This window comes from Rhea americana, unplaced genomic scaffold (assembly GCF_003343005.1).
Source record: "Rhea americana isolate MKP2758 unplaced genomic scaffold, rheAme1 scaffold_35, whole genome shotgun sequence".
Lineage (NCBI taxonomy): Eukaryota > Metazoa > Chordata > Aves > Rheiformes > Rheidae > Rhea > Rhea americana.
Window position 1 is genome coordinate 5,890,161 of NW_028186479.1, and position 23,675 is coordinate 5,913,835.

A 23,675-nucleotide genomic window follows, 5' to 3' on the forward strand; every position below is an offset into this window, starting at 1 on the left:
CTGGGACTGTATGTTTCTTGCAACATCAAACTACCTTTTCTAGACAAATACTGGAATGCAGTTATTTAACTAAACCTGTGATATTACAGCCTTGAGGGGCAAAGACTTCCTTCCTTTCCCAGTTCTTCCTTCAACTTTGCAGTGAGATTTACATTCAGGTTTTTCTTCTCTGTTTCTTGTAGTCATTTTATGACTGAATAGGTAGTTTTTCTATGTTATATTCCAACAGTGGCTGTAGCAGTTACCAGTTAATACCTAATTTTGTGAGACAAATTATGTACACATTACACACGGGAACAGTTAAAATTAATGTGACTCTCGTGGACATAGGGTTTGGCTCTGTATCCTCCCTTGCCTGTGTTTTTCACACAGTGTTATTGTATAACAGGTAGAGAATGGCAGGCATCAAATAATTAAAGGTCTTGTGATACCCATGAGGAACATGTGACAAAATGTCCTTGTTTGGTACAGCTAGACCAGAATAGTTATGTTACCACAAAGTATTTCCATTAGCAGTAGTAAGCAGAGGAGCTTGATCTCCAATGAATTTTTCTTGCAGATCCAGTTTACTTTGTAAGTGAATTGTACCAGGTGTGCAGTGTGAGCTCTGCTTTTAGTGTATGCCAGAAAATGCACTTGACTGAGGAGTGAATTCTCTGATGTCTAGTCATAACTGAGGTCCTGGTAGAACATGTTTCTCAGTGGGACTGCTCACACAGTTCCCCCTTCCTGCCAGTTTACTGTTTTGATCGCACATGGGGGAACATAAGGTTTTCAAGACCTCTGTATTTCTGTCAAAGCTGGTCCRATTTGAGCAGTGAATTCCAAAATTGCAGCTGTTGGAGATGCCAACAAGCCCACAGTCACAAAAAGAGAAATTTTATGAAATCAAATTGAAAACTTGTCACTGCTGCTACTCCAATCTAATTACCACCATGGGGTTTGGTTTGCTGCTTCTTATGTGTCTCCCTCCCTTTCAGGTAAATCCTTTCTTTTCCAGTATGTGACAGTGGGCTGGTCCCTCTCTGCTGCTTTCTTTAATCTCCAGGATGTCCTCGTCCCCAAAAAGCAGATTGTCACCCCTACACTAGTACTTGTGCCAGGAGGAAAGGGAGGAGCCACCTTCAGGCCTCAGCAGGCATAACCCTAAGGTGACAGGAGGGACTGATGTTACACCCCGTGGTGCTTTTTCTGCCCTACCCTGTGCCAGGTCCTCACTGTCGCTCCACTGATTTCATTGCAGCACTGCAGTTTTCTACTGATTGATGCCATTGGCCGTAGTCAAATGTCATTATATAGGAGGTAGCGCAGCATCACATATAAAAGCTTAGAGCTTGGAGGAGGACACTCATGCCTGGCATGTGTCATGAGGTCTTTTGCTGTTCTCACAAGGCAGATAATTACAGATCTACTTAATAGGTTAGGAAATGGCAGAGGGAGCAGGGCTGTGCCCTAAAAATTCTGGGCAAAATGGTCTGTGATCAGGAAGGACCAGGTAGACATTTACAGAAGCTCTTTCTACTTTGAAGCCTTGGAGAACTAGTTTAGGTACGTTGATGACTCTCTATGGCATAGTAGGCGAGAGCTCTGCACCYTTCCATGGGCTATATTCTAGTTTCTTGCAACACCTCAGGAAGGACTAGGGAGGGGAGAAGTACCTTTCTCCCCATTTTGCAGAACTGAACGATCCACTTCCAAGAAAAGAAGGAAGCGCATTGCTCATGGGGTGGGGGCTGATGCAAGGAAGAAGGAAACTCAGACCCTGCTCCCTCTGAACTGGAGAAAAGTGAGATTGGGGAGAAGAAGAGAAAGGGGCTGTGCACCTATGTGCTTGCAGTTGGGTTATGTGATATGGGGATGTCTGTTCAGGGCTCCTGTAATCTGCCTAGGAGATCCTGGCAGGAATAGAAGTGCATGCCTCTGGCTCCTGTGGAAAAACAAGGTCAGCCCATTGGGAACATGCTRCTGTCACTTGCACTGTGCCATTGAACTGTCGTACATGCAGTAGATATTTATCTGTGACTTCTGGGCAAGTGCAGTAGCCTGCACAGCTCTATTGGGGGTGGCGAGACTSTAAAGCCTCCTTAATCCTCCATCCCAACCTCAATAAATCAGTGCTTGGGCAGTCTGCCAAGGACTAGCGCTTCTCGTGGTCCCCTGTTGCTCTTGGCTGCTACAGGATACTGCATGTCCTGCTCCCCACTGGCTGCTGCAAAATAAGGGCTCAGGGTCAGTGTCCCAACTCTGCCAGGTCTTCCAGGCCCCCTGTGCATGCCCGCAGTTGGCAGGTTTGCTATTTTCATGGCATGCCTCGCAAGCGTAACTGTCTAGGTATGAGTCTCGCGTACTCTGTGTCCTTCCTCAGTCCTAGAACTAGGACTTGTTCTGGCCTTCAGGAGAGAAGGGCAGGACTCTCTTGTTGGCCCTTATTCTTTTCTTGCATTGTGTGAGGAACAGCATTTGGTTTGGATGTGTATTTTGACTTGCCATGGCCCACGTTACACAGTCTCGTCTTTTGACTTCTGCTCCTTTGCATAATGGTTGCAAAACGAACAGATATGGCTGATATTAATGCGCRTGCTTTGAAAGGGAAATGTTGACTGACTGAGTTTGTTATTATTGCCATTTTTCATTGGTGTCCAATCTCAACAGGTTAYCAGGAAATATGATACTTTATATGAACACTCAGTATTATCGAGACAGGAGTCTTGGGTATGTGATACTGTTGATTGAAGGTGAAAAATTGAGTCTGACAACACAAAAAGGTCATCTGTTGTGTTCTGTGCTGGCCTTTTCTCCCTAAGGCAACACAGATGTGGAGGGGATTTTGCAGGCACAGGCCCTTGTCTAGACAGCGCATGGTACAGACTACATATGTGTACTATGCCATGTAACTAGTGCTATCAGAATATGTAGATGGAACTAGCAGGTAACAAAACAGGGGAATTAAGAGAAACACACTAGTAAGCCTTGTTTCAGCCTTCTCTTTCTATTTAGCATCTTTCTGCCTCTCTGGTTTTGTTAAGGTTTTCTTTAAACCACATCTACCTTGTATCAAAAAGAAGAGAATACAAGATCGCATCAGGACCTTTTCCAAAGAAAACCTAGACATATGGTGCAGAAAGGAATCCATTCGAATTCATCCAAAGGAATTCAATCCATTCAGACTTCTACTTAGTGACAACTTAGTTATTTTGATAGTGAAAGAAAGAAACAAGACGAGATATCACCATTTGACCTGTTCTCATTTGTGCTTCAGAAGCCTGTAAAACTTTAATTGCAACTTAATCTTSTTGTAATTCAGCTTGAATAGTAACACAAGCAGGTTTCCTGAAGTGTAACAGCAAATTTTCTAAAGATTCAGGCTGTATTGTTGGAGGCAGAGTTCTGAACAACCTTTGAAGATRGATAAATTCCCTATGTAGTTTCTATAGGGTTGCTTTGGAAGTTTGTTCCCAGGTTAGGATTTGAAAGTTTGGATCGTCAAGCTTAGTTATTTCAGGGAAGTATTTTGAGGCTCATACATTAATAAAAAATTCTCCATGAATGTGAGGTATAATTCACATGTTGTTGTTTTGAGGGAGGGAGCTGGATGCTCTAATGAGCAAAGTATATTTATCCAGCCAGGGATGCTGTATCAGAGCTTAAAATAACATGCTATCCTCTTACATGTATTGGGAACAGAGGGTCCTGAAGAAAGAATGAGATATTTTTTCTCATATTAAAACCAACCTCAAGTACTGAATCTCTTTGTAGTTCTCATGATTAAGAAACATCCTCCAATGCCAGAGAATCAAACCTGAATCATTTTTATATATCYTGGCCCATGCCTAGACTGTATCTTGAAATGCTCTCTGAAATGGAAATGTCCTTAAATCATTTTTCTCTGTAACTTGTAAAGAAGGTCTGTCAGATGGTTTTGGTGAGGGAAACTCCTGTGTCATCAGAACCTCCCTCATGGTCACAAGATGATTTGTATTAAATCACAGCCTGAGCTAGGCTGTAAAACTAACGATATTGTAACTCCAAAGAGAGAGAAAGAATTGCTATTGAGATTGACTCAGTAGTTTTGAAAGGTGGAAACAGAAAGGACTGAAAAAGAAAGTGAAATTTAGAATGAAATAGAAGGTTTCTGGAAAAGAGTTGGTTTATAGGAATTCATTACTAAACAAGATTTAAAATGCCCTCTGTTAAATGTCTTTTATGAGATCGTAAACCCATTCATTTTATTTAATTTTTTTTTTACAGAATTGCAGGTGTCACAGATAAGAATCATCTTTATCAGCCCAAGGGTCATAAAGGATATGAACTCTGCTGTTTTTATCTAGATGGATGAAAAGGTTAACAGCCCAGACAAGGAACTCCTTTGGTTTTCAAGATGACAGCAACAAGTGGCGAAAGCCAGCTACAGCGAATTATAAGGGACTTGCAAGGTATACTGTCATGCTGACAGATTCATTTTGTAGGTTGAGCTGCATCTTGCGTGTTTTAATAACAGAGAGTGGGAGCTGTGTTTTTAACTGTTTAATACTTGTGTATAGCAATTGTAGCAATGCAGTTCAAGGTCTGCCATGTGCTCAATAGAGATGTGACTGATTTTCTTCTGTGTGAGAGAAGATGTGCTGTACTTTTGGAGGATCAAAAATTCTTAAATCCTATAAACTTAAATGTAAAACATTAGAGATTGGTCTTACAACTTAAAGACATTTTCTGCAGAGAGAAAGTAGAATTATTCTCCTGAGCAGTACGAGCTACAACATTTCAAATAAATAGAGCTCTGCTGTTATAAGACTTCACATGAGAGGAAGATAACATCTGATATTTATCCCCTCCCTTGATGGGAAGCTGCTGTCAAGCTGCTTTTAATGTGGGAAAGGGCAAAACAGGAGGCAAAACTAAACTGAAGATAGAGAGCCAAAGGAAGAGTACTGGAGAATTYGATCTGCTGCTCTTGCTGCAGTGGAATTTGCTTTCTGCACACTTGGCTTGTCCTCCACCAGCAGTAGCCAGCCTCATTTTCTACAACTATGTTGCAGGTAACATTGGCAGCAGACCTATAACCATTTCCTGTCCTGTCTCTGTCCTAAACAGCTACCTGTAGCAAGAGCCAAGCATTTTTCCTTTTCATTTTTATTAAATAAAAAGTATAATATGCACCAAAGCAGGGAATCTGGATATTCCTATATCCAGGAGATACAGGAAGGAGACCTATGTGCCCGCTAACAGGAAGAGATTTTTATTCATAAAGTGGAGGAAGTGGGACTAGGAGCTAAGGCTCACTCAGGTGCTTGGAAGGAGTACAGAATTAAGTGGAACCAGCAACTTCTGGTGCTGAGAAGAGTATGCCCTTCTGGGGCCAGAGTGTCCAGGCAGAGAGCAGAGTATGCTTTGACTTGGGATTTCCTAGCCTGATATGGAGTCAGTTTTAGGGAAGAGGAATTGCTTTGTGCTTCTTGTTATGTGATTTTTTTTTCATTTGCATTTTGTAACCAGTACAAGCTGAATCTTCCAGAATAAAGCATTGAGAAGATAAATGTGCTGACTGAATAGCTGTTCTTGTGTTACTGATCCCCTTTAGCAGATTATGTGTTCTGTTCTTTCTAATCAGAATTCTCTTTGGCCTACTGCAATAGAAGAACCTTAATGTGCACATAAGACTGCAAGAAGTTATTTCTCTTTCCTCTGTTGAGGATCAAGTTAGCAATTGTCTGTTACCATTTTTTTTACTGAGTCTCATGAGAAGGTTTTGCTACTTTTAAGGAAAAGAGATAATAAATCAGTATGACAGCATGCATAATTTGAGCTCTAGTTTTTGTTAYAGGTGATCTTAAATTACAAGCGCAGCAGCAAGCTTTTGCACTGTCATTAAGACATTACTACTGAAAGAAAACATATACACATGCATTTACTTATACAGCCCGTTTACTTAGTTGCTTAGGGGTTCAGTACAAAATCTCTCTTGCGTTTCTTAATTATTCTTGTGTTTTGTTTTAAAGATGCTGTGACTGAATTAAGCAAAGAATTTAAAGAAGGAGGGGAACCGATCACAGATGACAGTGTCAGCTTGCAAAAATTCTCCTACAAGCTTGAGTATCTTTTACAGGTAAAAAGTGATATGTGTTACTCATAATCCRGTATCAAAGCTAGGCCTTCTTTTCTGTTATTCTCTTCAAAGTGTGGGGTTATTCAAATAGTGATCATAAATATCCAGTTAAGTCTCTCTTACTTCAGTAAGTGGACTGAAATGTGTGGTCCTTAATGCATATATTTCACGTGAAAGCAAATGAATATAATCAAAAGGCGGTACTGGCAGGTTGGTTGGAAAATGTAAGGCATTTCCCATTGATCTGGAACATCTGACCTTGACTTTTGGAAATATACACTCCTAAATTATCCTGGATAAATTGTGATAATGAGGTTTTGACAGCATTTCAATGCAAAATAATTACCAATAAGTAATTACTCATGGTGTAAATAGAGCTGTCTGAGTAATATACAGAATTTTTCATGACTTCATTTTGGAAATTCATTTTTTTATTTTATGGAAAACTTAATGCAAAAGGCTGAATTTGAATCTCAAATGCTGCTTTTGGGCCTTCTCAAAGTTTAAGTAAAAGAAGACACTTTGCTGGGCAAACTGGAATTCAGTTTGCATAGTCTGTGTCTATACATACTGTAATCATGTCACTGACTGCAATATAGACGTGCTAATCCAGCCTTAATCTAGGTAAGGTAGTTTTAATTGGGTTGCACAGGCTTCAGCAGAAGCTGAAGAAATCCTTTGGGATTTGAGTAGTCCAAGATGTATTCCATACTCTTGCTGCTTCACCACCCTGTGCATGATCTAGCTAGAGCAAGTTTTTCTGGTATGTACATGTAAACTACTGGCACAGTTCTTATTGCCAGTCCTTCCTCAGGGACTTGCAGTTTCTTGCTGTTGTTAAAAAGCTGCCGAAACTGCTGTAAATCTTAATGTTTCAGAAGTTTTGAATGGATGCCTGTATTTTAACTGACACAAGAACATTAATGTCTGTTACTGATTGTAAAAGCTTCTAGGTCCACTGTAGTGCATCGRTACGGTATAATATCTCTTCCCTTCRTGTATACATTGCCTAAAACTAAGAGGAGTCATGAAAGYTGTGGAATTGTGGAAGTTGTGGAAGAATTCCACAGTAGCTCTATTTAAGTATATTTCACTGATTGTTTTTGTTTTCCTTGTTTAAGTTTGATCAGAAAGAAAAAAACACATTGCTGGGAAATAGAAGAGACTACTGGGATTATTTCTGTGACTGTCTGGCAAAGGTCAAAGGAGCTAATGATGGAATCCGCTTTGTTAAATCTATTACAGAAGTAAGTATATCTGCTAAACATCACAACATATCCTGTGTGTTTTGATATGTGCTTTGCTTCAAGAGAGTAGTAGCACCAAATTATGTAAGATTAGATAGCCTGAAGTGTTATATGGAGAGCACTTAAACAAATGAATGGTCTTGTTGGCCTCTGGGTTTGTGCTGCCTTTTCATTAAATTACTGACATTTGATCTAAAAAGGAATGAAAAATTAAGTCAAGGACAGAGCCTGCTATCATTAGCACAGCTTCCTTTAAAGGAGGACTTGCTCTAAGTGTAAGAGAAAAGAATCCCTATGTTTAACCTTTCTTAACACARTGTTATTTGTCAGTACAGTTGAGGAGGAGTAACTGAGAGGAGATTTTCATCTCCTGTCTCTACTTTGTTCTTTGATGTCAAAAAATGCGATGTAATGGTACAGGATGATTATTGTTACCTCTAGTAGGCTGATATGAACAGGGCAAAAAGCTTTATTATTTTTCTTAGATGTAGTAATAAATCTCATAACAGCCGTTTTACATCTGTAACTAGATTTGTGGATTAGATGTGCTGCAAGAAGTTTACAGTGCTGATCCTGTCTGAGGACTGGGTAGTGTTTAGACTACCCAGAATCATCTGAAGAGGAACTTCCCTGTAGGGAAGAAGAGGTGGTAGTTTGTCAGTGCCAACCAGTGTTGTCCTGATGCCCACTTTTGTTATCTCTGAGCAATGCTAATTTGTATTAGCAAGTTACTATTTACAGTAGATTTATCTATTCTCTGAGCAATTCCTCCACAGCAGCTCCAACTAATGTTATCTTGAGCGATTTGAAAGAGAGCCATGAGACTCTAGCACAGGTAGGCTCTGTGTTCCCTAACTCGCTTTCTTCTCTCTACACTGAATTTTGCTGCTCAAGGAGGACAAGCCACAGCAGGCATTGGAAAGGGAAATGGGGCAGAGCCCTGAAAATCAGGTTTTCCTTTCCTGCAACCTCTAGGAAGACCAGAAAAGTAAGGACAGTGACTGCTGCTGCAGAAGAGGTCCTCCAACTGTAGCTACTGGCCCATAAGCTCTCAGCCACAGTAGCCAACCTGCCTTCTCTGCAAAAACAACCATGCTGTTCTGTGTGGTTCTGTGTTACCATGGTTAAGGCAGCTCTGCTTTTCCTCTTCCAGTATCTGTCAGTATTTAATGGTTTGCATGATACTAGAAATTATGGTTTGGAAGAAGGACATTTCCTGTTTCAGTTTCTTTGCAGCTATAGAAATTGCCTTGTGGAAGATTTCTTTTAACATGGTTTGTTAGCTTGTGATTTAGGAATATGAATAAAAAAAAATAAACCATTTCACGTAACTGCGCTGTCAGATTCAAGCCTAGAAATGAATACTGGGTTGTTTCCCTTCAATACAGGAAATCAACAGCCAATATTTGAACCTAGCTGGATAGAGTTTTAAGGTATCCAAATATCATTTGTTTATTCACAGAACACTGTATGTTGACTTTCAAATTTGGAAGTGGACAAGGAGGAAACAGCAGTGCCAGTCACTCTTTAAGAAGGGTCAAACATTTAACAGCATACTGTCTCCTCTTCTGTTTTGCTTGCAGCGCTTTAGTATAAGGGTGCGTGATACATTAGAGAGGTAAAACAGAATAGAAAGTAAGAGTACTGTAGAAACTGCCTTGCTGTTAGTTAGACAGAGAGCCTTATTCTTGATGGCATGAGGTGAGCTGTGGTTGTTTCCCTGCACTACAATGTAGTACTGTGATTACATTGAAAACACATCTTTCCAAGTCTTTGCAGCTGCATATTTTTCTGATTTTTAAAAGTTATGCCCAGACATACACTACCACCTTAGCTGCAAAGTGTACAGTCAACATGAAGCCTGCCTTGTTGAACTCTGGCAGGCTCTGRAAGGAGATAGCATGGTTTTGTTCCTAGCTGAATGTTCTTTGGCTACTTGTAGCTGCATATATGTAAATATTTTCCCCTTCTTCTGTTATCATGTRTATTTGTTCTAGTACCTCTATGCATAAAAGAAGCATTGCTGTTTCAATTGATAAGCCAATGGGAATAATGATAGAATTAGCTCAGTAGCTTTCAGCGGGCTTTTTGGCTATTTTTAGGGGATTCACCAAAAACCCCTATTGAGGAAAAACACTTGTCAGTAKGCTTCTGTGCACAGGGCAGAGATTACATCTCCCTGGGAAATATCCAGGAATCTGCATGCTCAAAGAGGATAAAAACCCAATAGATGAATGCGATGGGATGTTTCTGGGCTACTTACACTTTGGGGATCTTGTTATTTCATACGTTGTGTCATGTAGAATTCAAAAGAAGAAGCAGTAAAAGGTTTTRCTTCCTTTGCTTCACGTTTCTTCATTCTATTTGTGAGGAACATTTGTGTATATAATGGATTGCCTGACAATTGATTTAACAAAGGAACTGTTCTTTGAGGGCAGAAGCCCAGTGACAGCAAAATYAAGGAATTTTAAATTTAAGGTATTGCTCTCACTTCATGACTGTGGAGTACTGATCAAATGGGGAGACAGCTTTTGTGACCTTTACACCTTCTTCCATACTGACTTATTCCGCTAAATTCAAAGTAGCCTACTAACTTGAACCTCAATCCTCCAATATTTTCTTGGCCTCCATTTTCTCATCATGAATAGATTCAGTTGCTAAGTGGATAAGCAGTTTGGTTAGGATATAGAAGAGCATAGCTGACTGATAAGAAAATCTTCTAATCTCTTTAATTTTCCATTCCTAAATTACTGATTTGATACACAGTAATAACAAAACATTAGTAGTTGCCTTGTTTYGAAGRACAGCAAATAGCTCAGACCTARAAAACARAACAAAAGAAAGCATCAATTTCCCAAGATAGCAGCTGTAACAAAATTCAGTGCTGAGTGTTGTGATTCCTCTAATGTTGATTTATTAATTGTCTTCCTAAAAAGGCACACTGAGATTTTGCCTTATGTTGGAATTGCTCTGAACATAACGTGTACCCATGTACTCAGCAGATCTGAAGATGCATTGGTCCTTTGATGCCTTCTGTATTTTTATAAAGCAGCAAGCAGCAGCAGCTACAAATATGAAATCATCATTCTAAAAGATTCTCCCAAAAACATACTGGGAGAGAGTTTGTCTCAGTGGCACTTCTTATTACTTCCTTTATGCTTAGCGACTTACTGTGTTTTTTGCATATGTATGTAGTCTGCTCTGGTCATGTCTCTGTACATGTTTATAAATGATGCTTAGACTTTATTTTTATTTTCCTATTTCTCCCTTCCAGCTACGAACATCTCTTGGAAAAGGAAGAGCATTTATTCGTTACTCCTTAGTTCACCAAAGACTGGCAGACACTTTGCAGCAATGTTTTATGAACACCAAAGTGACCAGGTAAATAGCAAAGTACCTTGTTAACCAGGAGGTGATTGTTCAGTGTGAACAGGCAACAAAACAAAAGATTGACAGAGTGGCTGTTGAACGAAATTGAAACACTTCCAGTGGCTGGCTTATAGAGCTGTAATAGGATACAAATAAAAGTAGATCTTTTGGCCTGGGTTACTGGTTCATACCTATCTTAGGCTAGTAAATGTTGAAAGTTTTTACAGTTGAGCGTATGTGCAGTGAGTGGCTCCTTCAAGTCCTGATGCTTCTATGCAAGTTTTGAAAGTAAACTTTTCATAAACATTGAAGATCCTGGGTTTATCTTATGTGCTGTACATCATAAAGGAAGATGAATTTGGTTGTGCTGTGCAAAGCCTCAGAAAGTGTTTACTACTCTCTAGAGTATCACGCAGAGGAACAGCTTGTTCCTGGCCAAGGAACACCAAAGACAGTTTATAGTTAGTTGGGAGGGACATAGGTAGGGTTTTTAGGAAAAGCTAACTTTATACAGTGTATTTGACTGTAGTTGCTGCTCACTGACTCTCATTCTTGATGTACTAAGTGTGTGGTTTATGTATTTACTGTGTGATTATCCAGTGTATGGCAACTCTTTTGTCATGCTAATCTTTTTGCCCAAGCACTAGAGCAAAAAATGTTTTGTGTAGGGGCTTCTTGAAAAATGTTTTTGTAGGCTTCATTGGATCAATTTGCCTTCATTCATATCAAAGGGATTGCATCTTGGTTGATGGGGCTGGTTGCTTTCATTTTGCATTTGGAGTAATTTTTATGTGGTAGAGTCGATGATTTAGAAGAAAAGAGTAAATTAAAATATTTTATTTTCTTGCAAGTGAAACTTCTGCTTTGTTTTTACTTATAAATTAGTACAACTTTTATCTTTTGTTTTCAAGTGACTGGTACTATGCAAGAAGTCCATTTCTGAATTCCAAAATGAATTCTGACATTGTGGGTCAACTCTATGAGCTCACTGATGTTCAGTTTGACCTGGCATCAAGAGGCTACGATTTAGATGCTGCATGGCCAACATTCGCCAGGTAAGAGAGAAACACTTTGTTGTTTGTAGCACCAGGGCTGTGTTATACCTACCTATAGAATTTGTAAAAGCTTTTTTGCTTTTGAAGGCAGGCTGTAACATGCCTGTTAGAGCAGGCATACAATTTCTCCATGTAATTGGTCTGTGAACAAATTGGGCCTTTTTTCTTCTCCAAAATACAGCATACCAGAGATCAGTTTTGATGTTTACACAGATCTGTAATAGTCCTTCCACTAACTCAGTTTGGGCTCAAATCCCAAGATATTTTCTTCTTCACAGACACAAGAATAAATGTTTTTGACTCCTTTGTTTAAAGATCTCAGGCCCATAATGACTGAATGGCTGAGGAGTCTGCTTCACCTGCTGTAGGGGTATAGTTGACAGTGTGCCTTCACTACAGGAGGCCTGATCCCACCTCAGAGAAGGGAACAGCAAACACTACTAGGTCTGATTCAGGTCCATGTATATCCACTGGAGTTTTTTGCAGCTGCATACTGCCACCATCTGGTTGAGCACCCACCACACAGCAGTACAATTTCATAGATCAAAACTGCATTGGATCTTGTGAATGTGGGAAGTCATGGATACCAATCCCATAGTCTTCTATCAGCACCTTTAATATCTCTGTTTTGTTTTCCATCAAATTCAGTGACTGGTGGCCCAGACAACAAGCGCAGTTACATCTTGTTGTTTGTGGTAGTTATAACTAGATAAAGCTTACAGATAGRAGTAGAAAAACGTGTATGTATGTGCTTAGTCTTCTCTTTTTCCTCTGTGTGACTGACAGGAGAACGCTATCCTCCCTTGGATCTTCAGCGTATTTATGGAAGCCCCCAAGTCGGAGTTCCAGCATGAGCAGTTTAGTGAGCAACTATTTGCAGGTAAAAAAATTAAAAATAAATGTTTGAACAGAAGTATTACTTCCTTAGCACAGTAGACCTTTATTTAATGGCATAGTTTCTTAGAGCTTGATAGTTTTATGATGCTTATGAATCTTAGAACAGTAAGCTACGAAAGATATCTTTAATTAAAAATGAAAGCGGATGGTCTAGTAGCTGATTCAGCTGAACATGCAGATCTTCTAAAGGAAAAAGAAAAGATCCTTAAAAGACAGCGTATAAATAGGTATGTTTTCATTTATCTTTAGTGAAAACAAACCTTTTTTCCTTTAAGTTCATGTTTTGTAGTGCTATGAATGCAACCCACAATGAACCTGAGTTTACCCAGTGCTGTCATTTGAACAAAACTTTTAAATGCATATTTAAGTTTCCTTGAAGCTGTTACCAACAAAAGGGAATAATTTAAAACATAAAGTGCTTGGATGTTAAGGTGCTATGCACTTTTTTTTTTTTTTTTATCCTGACAGGATCTCCTCAGTGTTCTTATCATTAATATCACCAATAGTCAGCAACAAAAGCTAAGCCATCCTTATTTCTGGAACTTATGAATTTTTTGTTTGAAAAATGCAACACAGTTAAATTTTAAAAACTCTGTTTTTTGCTTTCTGCTCATATAGGCCCAAGAGTTTCCCTCTAGCCCTGATGCAAATAACTCACTAAATGTTGAACACCTTGAGGGCTTTGAAGAGATGCGTGTAGAACTTGACCAGGCTGAGCTGAGACAGAGAGAGCTTCAGGAACGAATTCAACAGCTACAGATGGAAAACCAGGAGCTCCAGGCCGCCATCAGCCTTCAGAAAGARCAAGTACAAGTAGAAAAAGAGAAGAGCAGTAACTATAGTGAGGAGAACTCCCGGCTGACAAAGATGATCACAGAGTTGCAGAAGCAGTGTGAGGTCTCCCATTCCACTCAGAGCACTATTCACGATCTGCAGAAGTGCTTGCAATCACTGGAGCTGAATGCAGTGGAGCAGCAGAAGGAATACTCTACAAAACTGGAGCAGCTGGAGACCAACAAGGAGAACTGTGCCTCAAAAGTGCAGCTGTTGAATCAGGAGCTGGAGGCCTCTAGGGCTTTGGTCACTATGAAGGATCTTTGCATTGATGAACTCAAGGCCAAGCTGAGTTCAACAGAACAGAAGAACATGGAGCTCCTGGCAAAATTTGAYGCCGCTTTGGAAGAAAAAGGACAGCAAGCCACAGCCCACTGTGATTCTGCCATACAGATACAAGGACTATTGGAGAAGCTTCAGGAAAAAGAAAAGGAAAAGGCAGACATGCAAAGACTCAATGACGAACAGGCATCTCAGCTAAAAGCAGCAAGGGAGGAGCTGCGGTTGAAAGAAGAAATGCAGAAGGAACTGGAATCCAGATACAATCACCTAACTGCTGACTCTAGGGAAGAGAGTGAAAAGCTGCTTGGGAGCCTGGAAACCATGGCGAAGGAAATGGAAGCACTTCAGAAGGCCCTAACCCTGAAAGGGAAGGAGGTGGCTGAGCTCCAGACCCAGGTAATGGGGTTGCTGGCTCAGGTGGGGTCACTGGAAAAAATTCTTGAGGAGGCAAGGAAAGAGAAAGAGGAACTTGAGGAGGAGTACAATAGGAAGGAAGGAGCATTGAAGCATGAAGCCCAGTCTCTGGCAGAGCAACTTGAACTACAGGAAGGTCGCTTAACAAAGGTGAGTCACACTGTGCATAGCCTTGAGGAACAAAACCAGAAAATCTCATCTGAAAAAGAGCACCTCAGCCAGAAAGTCAAGCAGTTGGAGGAGCAGATGGAGCAGGAAAACTCTGCAATGAGTGAAAAGGATGAGGAGAGCCGTAAGCTTAAATCAGACAATGCAGATTTACAGCAGGCCAAAAAGAAGGTGGAAGAGAAGCTGAAAAATGTGGAACAGTCTAAAGCCTCCTTGGAAGCTGAGGTGGCCAGGCTGAGAGCCTCTGAGAAACAGCTTCAGAGTGAGTTAGATGATACCTTGGTGTCGGTCGATGAAAAAGAGAAGAAGCTCTGGGGCCGGAACAAACAACTGGATGAAGTCTTGCAGAATGCCAGGAAGCAAAACCAAGTTCTGGAGGAGAGGTTAGATGCTCTACGCTCAGACTACAACGAACTGAAGCAAAGAGAAGAGGCAACCAAGCAGTCTTGTAGTCTTCTTGAAGGACAACTGAAGAGTGCCAAACAGTATAATTTACAAATGGAAAAGAGCTTGGGCTCCTTGAAGGAAAGTGAAGAGTCTCTCCAGTCACAGCTCACAGAGAAAGAGGCAGAAAGGCAAGGCATGGAGAACCAGTTCCAGCAGCTAAGAGCAGAAGCTGAAAGACACAGGAAGAAAGCAGAAATTCTTGAAGGGGAAAAGCTTAATATTGAAAAGATGTGTCTTCACCAGACGAAGCTGATTGAATCCCTCACAGCAGAGAAGAAATCAGTGGAAAAACACCAACTACAGCAGACTGCTTTTCTGGAGAAAGAGGCAAAAGAGCTGGCCTCAAGGCTGATTGTAAGTGAAGAGCAGCTGCAGGTCAACCGAGGTGAAGTGTCTAGGCTGCAGACAGAAGTCCTTGACCTGCGAGCCAAGCTTCAACAGACCACTGCTGAGAGAGAGCAGATGAGAGGTGAGCTAGCAGTCACAGAGACTGTCTTGGGGGAACACAAGGTGCTTGTCCAACAACTGAAAGAGGAAAGTGAGTCACTTAACAGAAACCATGTGCAAGAATTGATGCAGTGTAAAGAGAGAGAAGAAGTGCTGAAAAAAGAGCAGGAGAGGGCAGCCCATCAAAAAGCTGAACTAGAAAATAATTTGCTGAATCTAGAGGAAGAGCTGTCCAAGGTTAAGCAGTACTTGGAAGTTGTTAAAATGGAAAATGAAGAAAACAAAGATCTCCTCCACAGGACCAACACAGATATGGCTGAACTCGGTATTCAGATTTGTGCCATGACCTCTGAAAAGGTGAATACAGAAGAGAAGTTAGCCGAGGCCACAGGGAGGCTCAAAGAACTGGAAGAACAGACTGCAAAGGAACAGGAGAGCCTAAAGCTTGACATCTCTACTCTCAGGCAGGAGAACAAGATCCTGCAAGAGAAATTGGAGGAAGCTCAAATATGTGCCGCAGCTGTCCCAAATCTGCAAATGCAGCTGGAGACAGCAAAGAAACAGGCACAGAGCTTCCAAGAGACCAGCCAAGAAGAGCTATCCACAATAAAATTTCAATTGAGCACAGAGATTCTAAATTATCAGACAAAATACAAGGTAAATTAATGTAATCATTATACCTCAGGGAGCCACACAGAATTTCCCCTGCTTCATCATCTGTTGCAGAAATTACTGGTTGAAATACTGAGGTTTGTGTTGTTGAGGCTCTGAGACTAGCAGATCGCAACTAGCCTTAGCCTGAGAATCTGAAAATGTCTCTACACCCATGAGCTGAGTGATTCAAGGTAAAAAAAAAATCTTTGTAGTTTTTTGAAGATGTGTAATGTGGCCCTGTGAACCCAGGGGAGAGACATGTGCTGTAGAAAAGGCAGCCAGTAGAGGAGAGGATGATAACTTTTTGTGCTGGCTTCACTGCTAAAGGTAGCATCTCCTTGAACTACACTCTCAGGTCACAGTCTTTGTTGTTGTTGTTTTTTGTTTATCTTGATATGAACATTGMGACCTGCCTCCCATGGCCCTAACACTACTTCCCATGAAAACTGGTTTTGATGAAAGCAAATTTAGACAGACTGAGACCATATGCTTTTGCAGATAATTCCATCATGTATTTTTGTTTTTGACTGCTCAAGGTAACAGCTGAGAAGATCAAAGCTTTTGTTCCACAAAAGCATGAATCAGCCCTGTATATGTGAAGCGGCACACCTGAAGGCTAAAGATTTTAGTGTGTTTATTCTGCCATTCTGAGATAGTGTCTAAGACTGGCAGCTGATCGGAGGTTTGTGCCACTGGGTATGCAGCAATCYTGTGAAAGTAAGAAAATTGTGTGCATTCGGTTGTGTTTCTTTTTCGTATGCACTTAAACCTCAACATGGCTTGGGCTATTTTACTCTTTTGAGCCAAAGCAATTAGCAAGCAGGGTCTTCTTTTTGTTGAAAACTGTAATAGCCCATAGCAAGCAAAAAACAGTTTSTCTGCCACCACAGAAGAAAATTTTCTTGACCCCATGAGACACTTTAACTGTGTCTTTCGTGAGTCTGAAAAGGGTGCTGCCTTTATCCCGTATGTGGCAGTAGAGCACTCATGATCCACAACTGGCAAGTTCTTAAGTGAGGGAGTGACCACTAGAGGAATGCTAACTCCCSGTTCAATATCTCTGCTAGGCTGTCAGTGAGGAGTGTGGAAAAGTACAAGAGCAACTTGAGGAGCAGAAGCGACAACGTTGTGCCGCAGAGGAAGAGATTGCAGAGTTGCAAGTAGGTGCCTGATCTGATTAAAAGGCAGAGGTGTTTGTGTCAGCAGGTGTTGTTGTCAAGCAGGCATCTGGCATTTTTCATGACTGCCTGTGAGCCTGAGAATGCCCTTGAACAAGTACAGATGCTGCAGCCAAATACTTGGGAACCTAAAGTTAGCCTCTGAAGTGAAGATTATCAAAGGCACAAGCAGCACTTAAGATTTGTCCTGCCTTGAAAGCCAGTCAGGTGTTATCTAAGACCTGGCTGTGCAATCAGTTCTTGAATGGGGGTACAGTTTAAAAAGTATCTGTCTTAGACTCTGTATTCCTATCCCACACAGCCCCACACGTGGATTCACAGCCCCACAATTGTAGGCTGCAAGGGGCACTGAATCAGAACCAATCTGGCTGAAAAATAATGCAGCCAGAAAAATGTATATTTTTAATGTATTTATCAAATAGTTGGGTTATGAGGGTAGTACTGAGGTGTAAATAAGAGTTCAAGAAAGCAGAAAGTTAAGGTTGAGGAACCTGGACCTGCGTCCTGATGGAAATATGTACGCTTTTAGAGGCCTTAATACAATTTAGATGCATTAATTGAGGGTCCAAATTTGGCAGATTTGTCTGCAGAGGCTGACTGTGGAATAAGATTTTATTTCCACTATCCTCATATTCCCTATAGCTTTAATGAACAGGCGAAAATCTAGGTGTTTAGCTCTTATGTTTTCTTTTTCTTTTGAGGCTTTTAGATGTTGAAAAAACTTCTAGAGCTTATTGTCCTGCATTGTCTTTAAGAGATTTTCCTTGATAAGGAGACAAAAGCTGATTACATGGGCTAATAAGAATTACAGGCACTGTTTAATACTGTCTTACATTAGAGTTTGTCCTTTATTCAGTGTGACAGAAGTAATCAGTCATCAGTACACAAATAATTAGTGTCCACTTGCACAATAAAATCTGGATAGATGGCTTGGCTTTAGTTGACTCTTTCAAAGCATTGTTTAGGTGCCTTGGTAACTGTGGAGTACTTGGTAAAGTGCTGTTTTTCTCTGTAAGTAAATACAGTTATTTGTTTTGCTAGGCTGCAAACACAAGTTTGTCTAGCAAGCTGGATGAGGCAAGAGAGCAGCTGGCTGAATCCGAATCTGCTCGGCTGCAGAAGGAAGAGGAAGTGATGTCTCTGAAAGGACTTTTAGAAAGGTGGGAATTTGGGTTCTCTTACAGAAGCTGTTATCTGGAAGCCAAGTGAGGAGCAAGTAATCAAAGCCATATCGAAAATTGCTATGGTATAGGAAGCAGYATGTGCCACAGATTTATGTAGGGAGAATAGTGCATGGACTCTGTCTGGGAAGATCAGATTGATACTTCAAAGGAGAAGTATCTAAATTACGCAGTACTCATGAATTAGGATCCATGATTTGGATTTTATTGCTTAGTTAATTTTGCTGCTGACCTAAATTCATTGTCTCACTTCCTTTATGAAACTGCAAGGCATTTCATAACCTCCCTTTACTCTTATAGGTTACTCACAGGATTAAAATAGCAACATTGGCTGTTTTTTTTTTTTTAAGTAAGGAATTGAAATTTTGCCCTTTATGTTTTATTTTTCTCTTGTCCATGATGTTTTAGGGGCACAGTAAGATTTGTTTGRATGGGACCACGTTCTGCATGATTTCTTAACAGTTTTAAGCATTTGACTCAGGCTGTGTTTCCAAGATCCATAGCAAAGATCTCTACACTGCAGATCATCTAGCAGTTCAAAATAATTTTTCATGAGGCAGGAGCATACACAGTACTGATGAGCTAGCCAAAGCCTATGTCACTGTTACATCTTTGTGCTGGTGCCATCTTTCTTTGTGGGAAGACAGATGATGCTTGATCTGCAGTGAAAGTTGCCAGTATAAAATTTAACTCACCAAAATATTTGAATTCAGCTAAATTGGCTGAATGCATTTAGACCAGCTTGGCCCTTTGTGTTGTTTTGCCTTAGTGTTATTGATCCGGTACTAGGCCTCATAGTACTGAARTTACAGTAGCATCAATCCAGGACCTACATTATGTGAAGCTTTCTGGGGACATTTACTTCTTTGTACTGATTGTRCAGTGAACTTTGGTTCTTAACTTTTACTTTTTGAATTCCATCTGTGTTGGATGTTAGAAGAATAGACCGAGAAACTTTTGCTTCCCTTTTGTGAATATGAAAGCTATGGAGGAATATGTATTAAATGGCCCTGTGTACAACCTGTAGATGCTAGGTAGCTTGTGGCTATAGGACTGTGCTTGTTAGCTCAGTTTGCAGCACCTAATGGTCTTAGCTTTGAAGGGTACCAATTTTATTCCCAAAGTGGCAACCATCTTAAGCTTAGCTGTAAGCAGGAGATCCAGAATTGCTGATTGCTGACTGTGTTCACTAGATAACAGACTTGTGTGCAGTTGCCCTGATTCAGAAAACTGGAGAGTTTCTAGTTAGCTATGAAAATATGCATAGTAGTTCACTGAACAATTTCACTGAAGCTGCCTGTTTATCTTCCTTCGTGCACATGAATTAAAAAAATGCATTTATATTTTATCAGGACCCAAAAGGAAGCTAAAGAAGCAAAAGAACAAGCCCTCGAATACAGTGAGAAACTCAGCAAGGTGGTAGCAGACAAAGATAGCAGCGACCAGAAGTTATTTGCTGAGCTGGATGACCTGACGAGAACAAAACAGTTCCTTGAAGAACGTTTGATAGAACTGATCAGGTTAGCATTAAAAAGACAGCAGACAGAAATTAAAACCCTATCTTAGGATTTTAAGGGATACTGCCTAGATATGCCTAGATACTGCCTAAAATCTTGTATTCCTGAATTGAAGGTGCAGATAATGGCCAAGTTCATCAGCAGTGGAATTTCTACTCTTCCTTAATGGAGTCAAAAATATAACCCCCAAAGTGATCTCTTCCTTAATTTCCTGCTTTTTTGCAAAAGCTATGTAGTTCTGTGCATGGCATGCATTTTTCTCCCTCTTTTCTAAATTCAGTAGTTTTCCTGACCCATCTTTATTCCTGAAAGCTCCTTGGAAGTTACAGCAATGAAATTTATACTGTGAAGATTTCACCAGTGTTCAGTTTGRGGTTAGTTAACAGCAAGGCAGCACTGATACTTCATATGAGTTTTTCCTCCCTTTAACTGTGTCTCTGCAGAGATAAGGATGCCCTGTGGCAAAAATCAGATGCTCTGGAGTTCCAGCAGAAGCTTAGTGCAGAGCAGAAGTGGCAGGGGGACACAGAGGTTAACCATTGCCTGGACTGCCAGAGAGAATTTTCATGGATGGTGCGCCGACACCGCTGCAGGTGAGTTTGTGGACTCCCAGCATGCTGTTCAAAAGGAAAGGCCAGTATGCTAGGTTACATAGAGAAAATATTTCTTAAAGTTCACAGCTTAGTTGTCAAAATCATTGAAAAAGTCTTTTGGCATCTGTTAACACAGAATGTTAACATAATGTTAACATAATGTTAACATAATGTTAACACAGAATGTTAACACAGAATGTTGTCTGAATGCAACCTCGGACATCGAATCTATCAGTTTCTGATATGGAAATCAAGAAATGGTACTAGAGAAAGATTCACTCCCTACGCACCATGTTTCTTACAGTTTTTCCTCAACCTGTCCATTGACCTGTGCATGCTGTAAATAATATTCACTCAGATAGTTTTGTTATTTTGATTAGAATATTCCAGAACAAACCCAACGTGACATGCAACTATAAATATGGTTACCTGCCTTAGATATGTTGAGAGGTAATGACTAATTGCACAGTAATCTTTAAAAGAAATATGAAGTTCATATTGAATTAGTCACTCTCCAGTTAGCCTGCTTGGAGTTATTAGTTACCTGCCTAAGATTTCTTCAAATTTATTTAAGTTCAGGTAGTACCGTACATTTCATGTCTTAGCGATACATTAGCTTTGGCTCTTCAGTGTGCTTTACCCCCCCTTTACCTGATTCATCATGCAAGGCATGTAAAACTGGGACTGTTTCAATTGCATGTTAATGTAGAGAATGTTCCATGGTGATTAGAAAATAATGAAGTCATTTCCAGCAGCAACTTTCAAATTACTCATTTCTACTAAAACCTGTGAAGCCTGCTAATGTTTCCAGCAATACTTACTAATGGTTCAAATAATTATGAAAACCAAAAATGCTAAGACTTCATAATTGACAGTAATCCCTGGTAGGTGCTTTTCTTCATGAAAAACCTAACATGTTCATTGAAATGTATTTGACAGGTTTAATGACAGGCTGTGGTGGGGGGAGGGCAGGAACAATGCATAACATGTATGTCTCCAATATTGACTCTTCTTCCCTTCTGAAGAGAGTGCCAGGGTGATAGAGTAAGTAGAGGCGTATAGATTTGTTCTTAAACTTATTATAATCAGAGTTTTGCTATAACTGAATATGAGATTTGACTTCTGTAATATTATTAAATGCGTATGCTTTATGTGTTTAATATATGCATTATTTATTTGTGTTGCATGCTTTGTAAATATTTAATTCTTATTATGTATTTCTTTTATATGTATAGTCTTGCTTTCTTTTTTTCAATATTTGTATGTTTTTTCCATTTTCCCTATTTATTAAGAAAACAAAGATTGAATGTGCATTTCTGCTCCATTTGTCAAGAAAGCTTGCCTAATCTCTGAAAGCAACATAGTGTGTATTACGAATTTTGCCATGGATATGATGTGCAGGCTTTTACAGTGAGCAAGACCATTACGACAAAGCCCCAGGTTCTGTCATATCCAGTAGGTCCACCTATAAGTGGTACCATTCTTATACCTTTGCTTTTGAATCATTTCTAGAATGTGTGGTCGCATTTTCTGCTATTATTGCTGTAACAACTACATGGTGACAAAGCATGGTGGGAAGAAGGAGCGTTGCTGCAGAGCTTGCTTTAGTAAACCCAGAGTGATTGTGGACTATACAGATGACTCCGGGTCCAGTGCAAACCAGGAAGGATCACCAGCTTCATTGGAATCRCCAGTGTCACCAACGGAGGCAGCTTTTGGTTAGTGCACTGTTTCACATGCTGCTGCAAAATAAGTAKGGTTCTTGGACATTCTCTGAGAAACCATGTGGTCACCTCCTGCTTTATGAACCTGCATGCTCATGGAGTGTTGTCAGGGTGGAACTGGTCCCATCACTGGGTTTTGTTAGTATTGCCACAAATCTGCATGTAGATGAAGTGAGGGTTAGTCAGCCTGAGGATTTCAGTTGGTTCTTAGTAGTTGCCTAACGCTTCTGTAAAGGTAGAATAGCCCAGTATTCCTTCTGAAGGGTTTTCTGTTGATGGTGATGGTTCGTTGCTTGGGGTTTTTTTTTTTTTTTTCCCCTCATACAACCACAGATACTTGTGCTAATGTTACCAATGTTTCTCTTGATATTCTTTTATGGCACAGTTGCAAGTGAAGCCTCTAAACCACCAGATGATGCGGCATTTGATATAATCACCGATGAGGAGTTGTGCCAAGTACAGGAATCAGAGTTGCTCCACAGTGAAAGTCAGACGGAGGGAGAGTCTCTGGATCAAAGTGTGATGGATTTGTGAGTAAACACTGTTTCATGGAAAGGAGACTCTTCTGGGTTTATTTARTGTTATTTTTTGCCCTTACTGAGGATAGCCAACTTCTGTATGAAGAGAAGCCACTTCCGTTCCCAGCCACATTCAGTGTATCAACACAAAATAATTTTGGCCTGTTTCCACAGTCAGCATCAAATCTAGTAAATCCAAACAGGTCTGTCCTCTCCCCCCTCCTGCTTCTCCATATTACCAAGAATTAGTCCCAGTTCTGTGCTGTAAAAGTCAACTTGCAAGGCAGACTAGATTACTGGTTATTTGCCCTTAATCTATGGTAGGAGCTAACAGATATTCTCCGTCAGACTGATCATTACTATAGGTGGAAAAAAGAAGCAAAAATCCTTTTACTTATGACAGACATCACTGAAGTGAGTGTGAAGTAACTGGTCCATCTCTCTAGGATTCCTTACTACTTTAAAGAAACTGTTAACAGGAGGAAAAAAAAAACAGCAATTACATAGCTAGATCTGCCACAGCTTCACTCTTTTTTCATCAGAAAATGAGAGTAAATGCATATTTTTGTCTTTTTTTTAAAGCATTTGTTTCTGCATAAATTAGCAATGAAGAGGAACCAAAGTCTACTGAATAGTAAAGTTTGCAGTCTTTATGTTGTATTATTATAGTATGCATATCTGTGTTTATATAAAAGTTTATTTTACTTTTATTCAAATATTTTAAAAATTCCTTTCTGTAAAATATCATATTTCAAAAATGAATAATTTTTACTAATTCTATTACTTGACAAAGTTGCAACTTTTATATATTTGAAAAGAAAATGAAGAGCAATTTCACCTAAACTCTGTACTGGTGTTACTTCTCAGCAGAAAAAGATCTCAGAGTGATAGATCTAAATGCCAAACTGAAAATAGCCACAGAGTAACCATCCTGCTAAAGAGAAAGCATAGCTAGATTCCTTTGCCCTCAGCAGACCCACTTCCTGCATAAACCACAGTGACTTGCTATTTAGATAGGAGGCAGACTGTACAGACTTGTTCATTTGA

The 23,675-nt window shown here is 40.1% G+C and overlaps 1 protein-coding gene across 3 annotated transcripts in view; it reads left to right on the plus strand.

Annotated features, from left to right (window-relative positions):
- FYCO1 (FYVE and coiled-coil domain autophagy adaptor 1) overlaps nt 1–23,675 on the plus strand; it is a 55,541-nt gene that overhangs the window by 4,682 nt on the left and 27,184 nt on the right. For 2 of the 3 annotated variants that reach the window (XM_085311876.1, XM_085311877.1), the window contains exons 2-14: nt 4,249–4,433; nt 5,997–6,103; nt 7,225–7,350; nt 10,625–10,731; nt 11,631–11,774; nt 12,561–12,654; nt 13,290–15,920; nt 16,985–17,077; nt 18,137–18,255; nt 19,629–19,796; nt 20,237–20,386; nt 21,899–22,104; nt 22,496–22,640. In XM_085311876.1, coding sequence (XP_085168002.1) covers nt 4,379–4,433; nt 5,997–6,103; nt 7,225–7,350; nt 10,625–10,731; nt 11,631–11,774; nt 12,561–12,654; nt 13,290–15,920; nt 16,985–17,077; nt 18,137–18,255; nt 19,629–19,796; nt 20,237–20,386; nt 21,899–22,104; nt 22,496–22,640 — 4,145 coding nt within the window. In that variant the 5' untranslated portion in view covers nt 4,249–4,378. The remainder of the gene's footprint in view (nt 1–4,248; nt 4,434–5,996; nt 6,104–7,224; nt 7,351–10,624; nt 10,732–11,630; nt 11,775–12,560; nt 12,655–13,289; nt 15,921–16,984; nt 17,078–18,136; nt 18,256–19,628; nt 19,797–20,236; nt 20,387–21,898; nt 22,105–22,495; nt 22,641–23,675) is intronic. The other variant, XM_085311878.1, reaches the window with a different exon arrangement.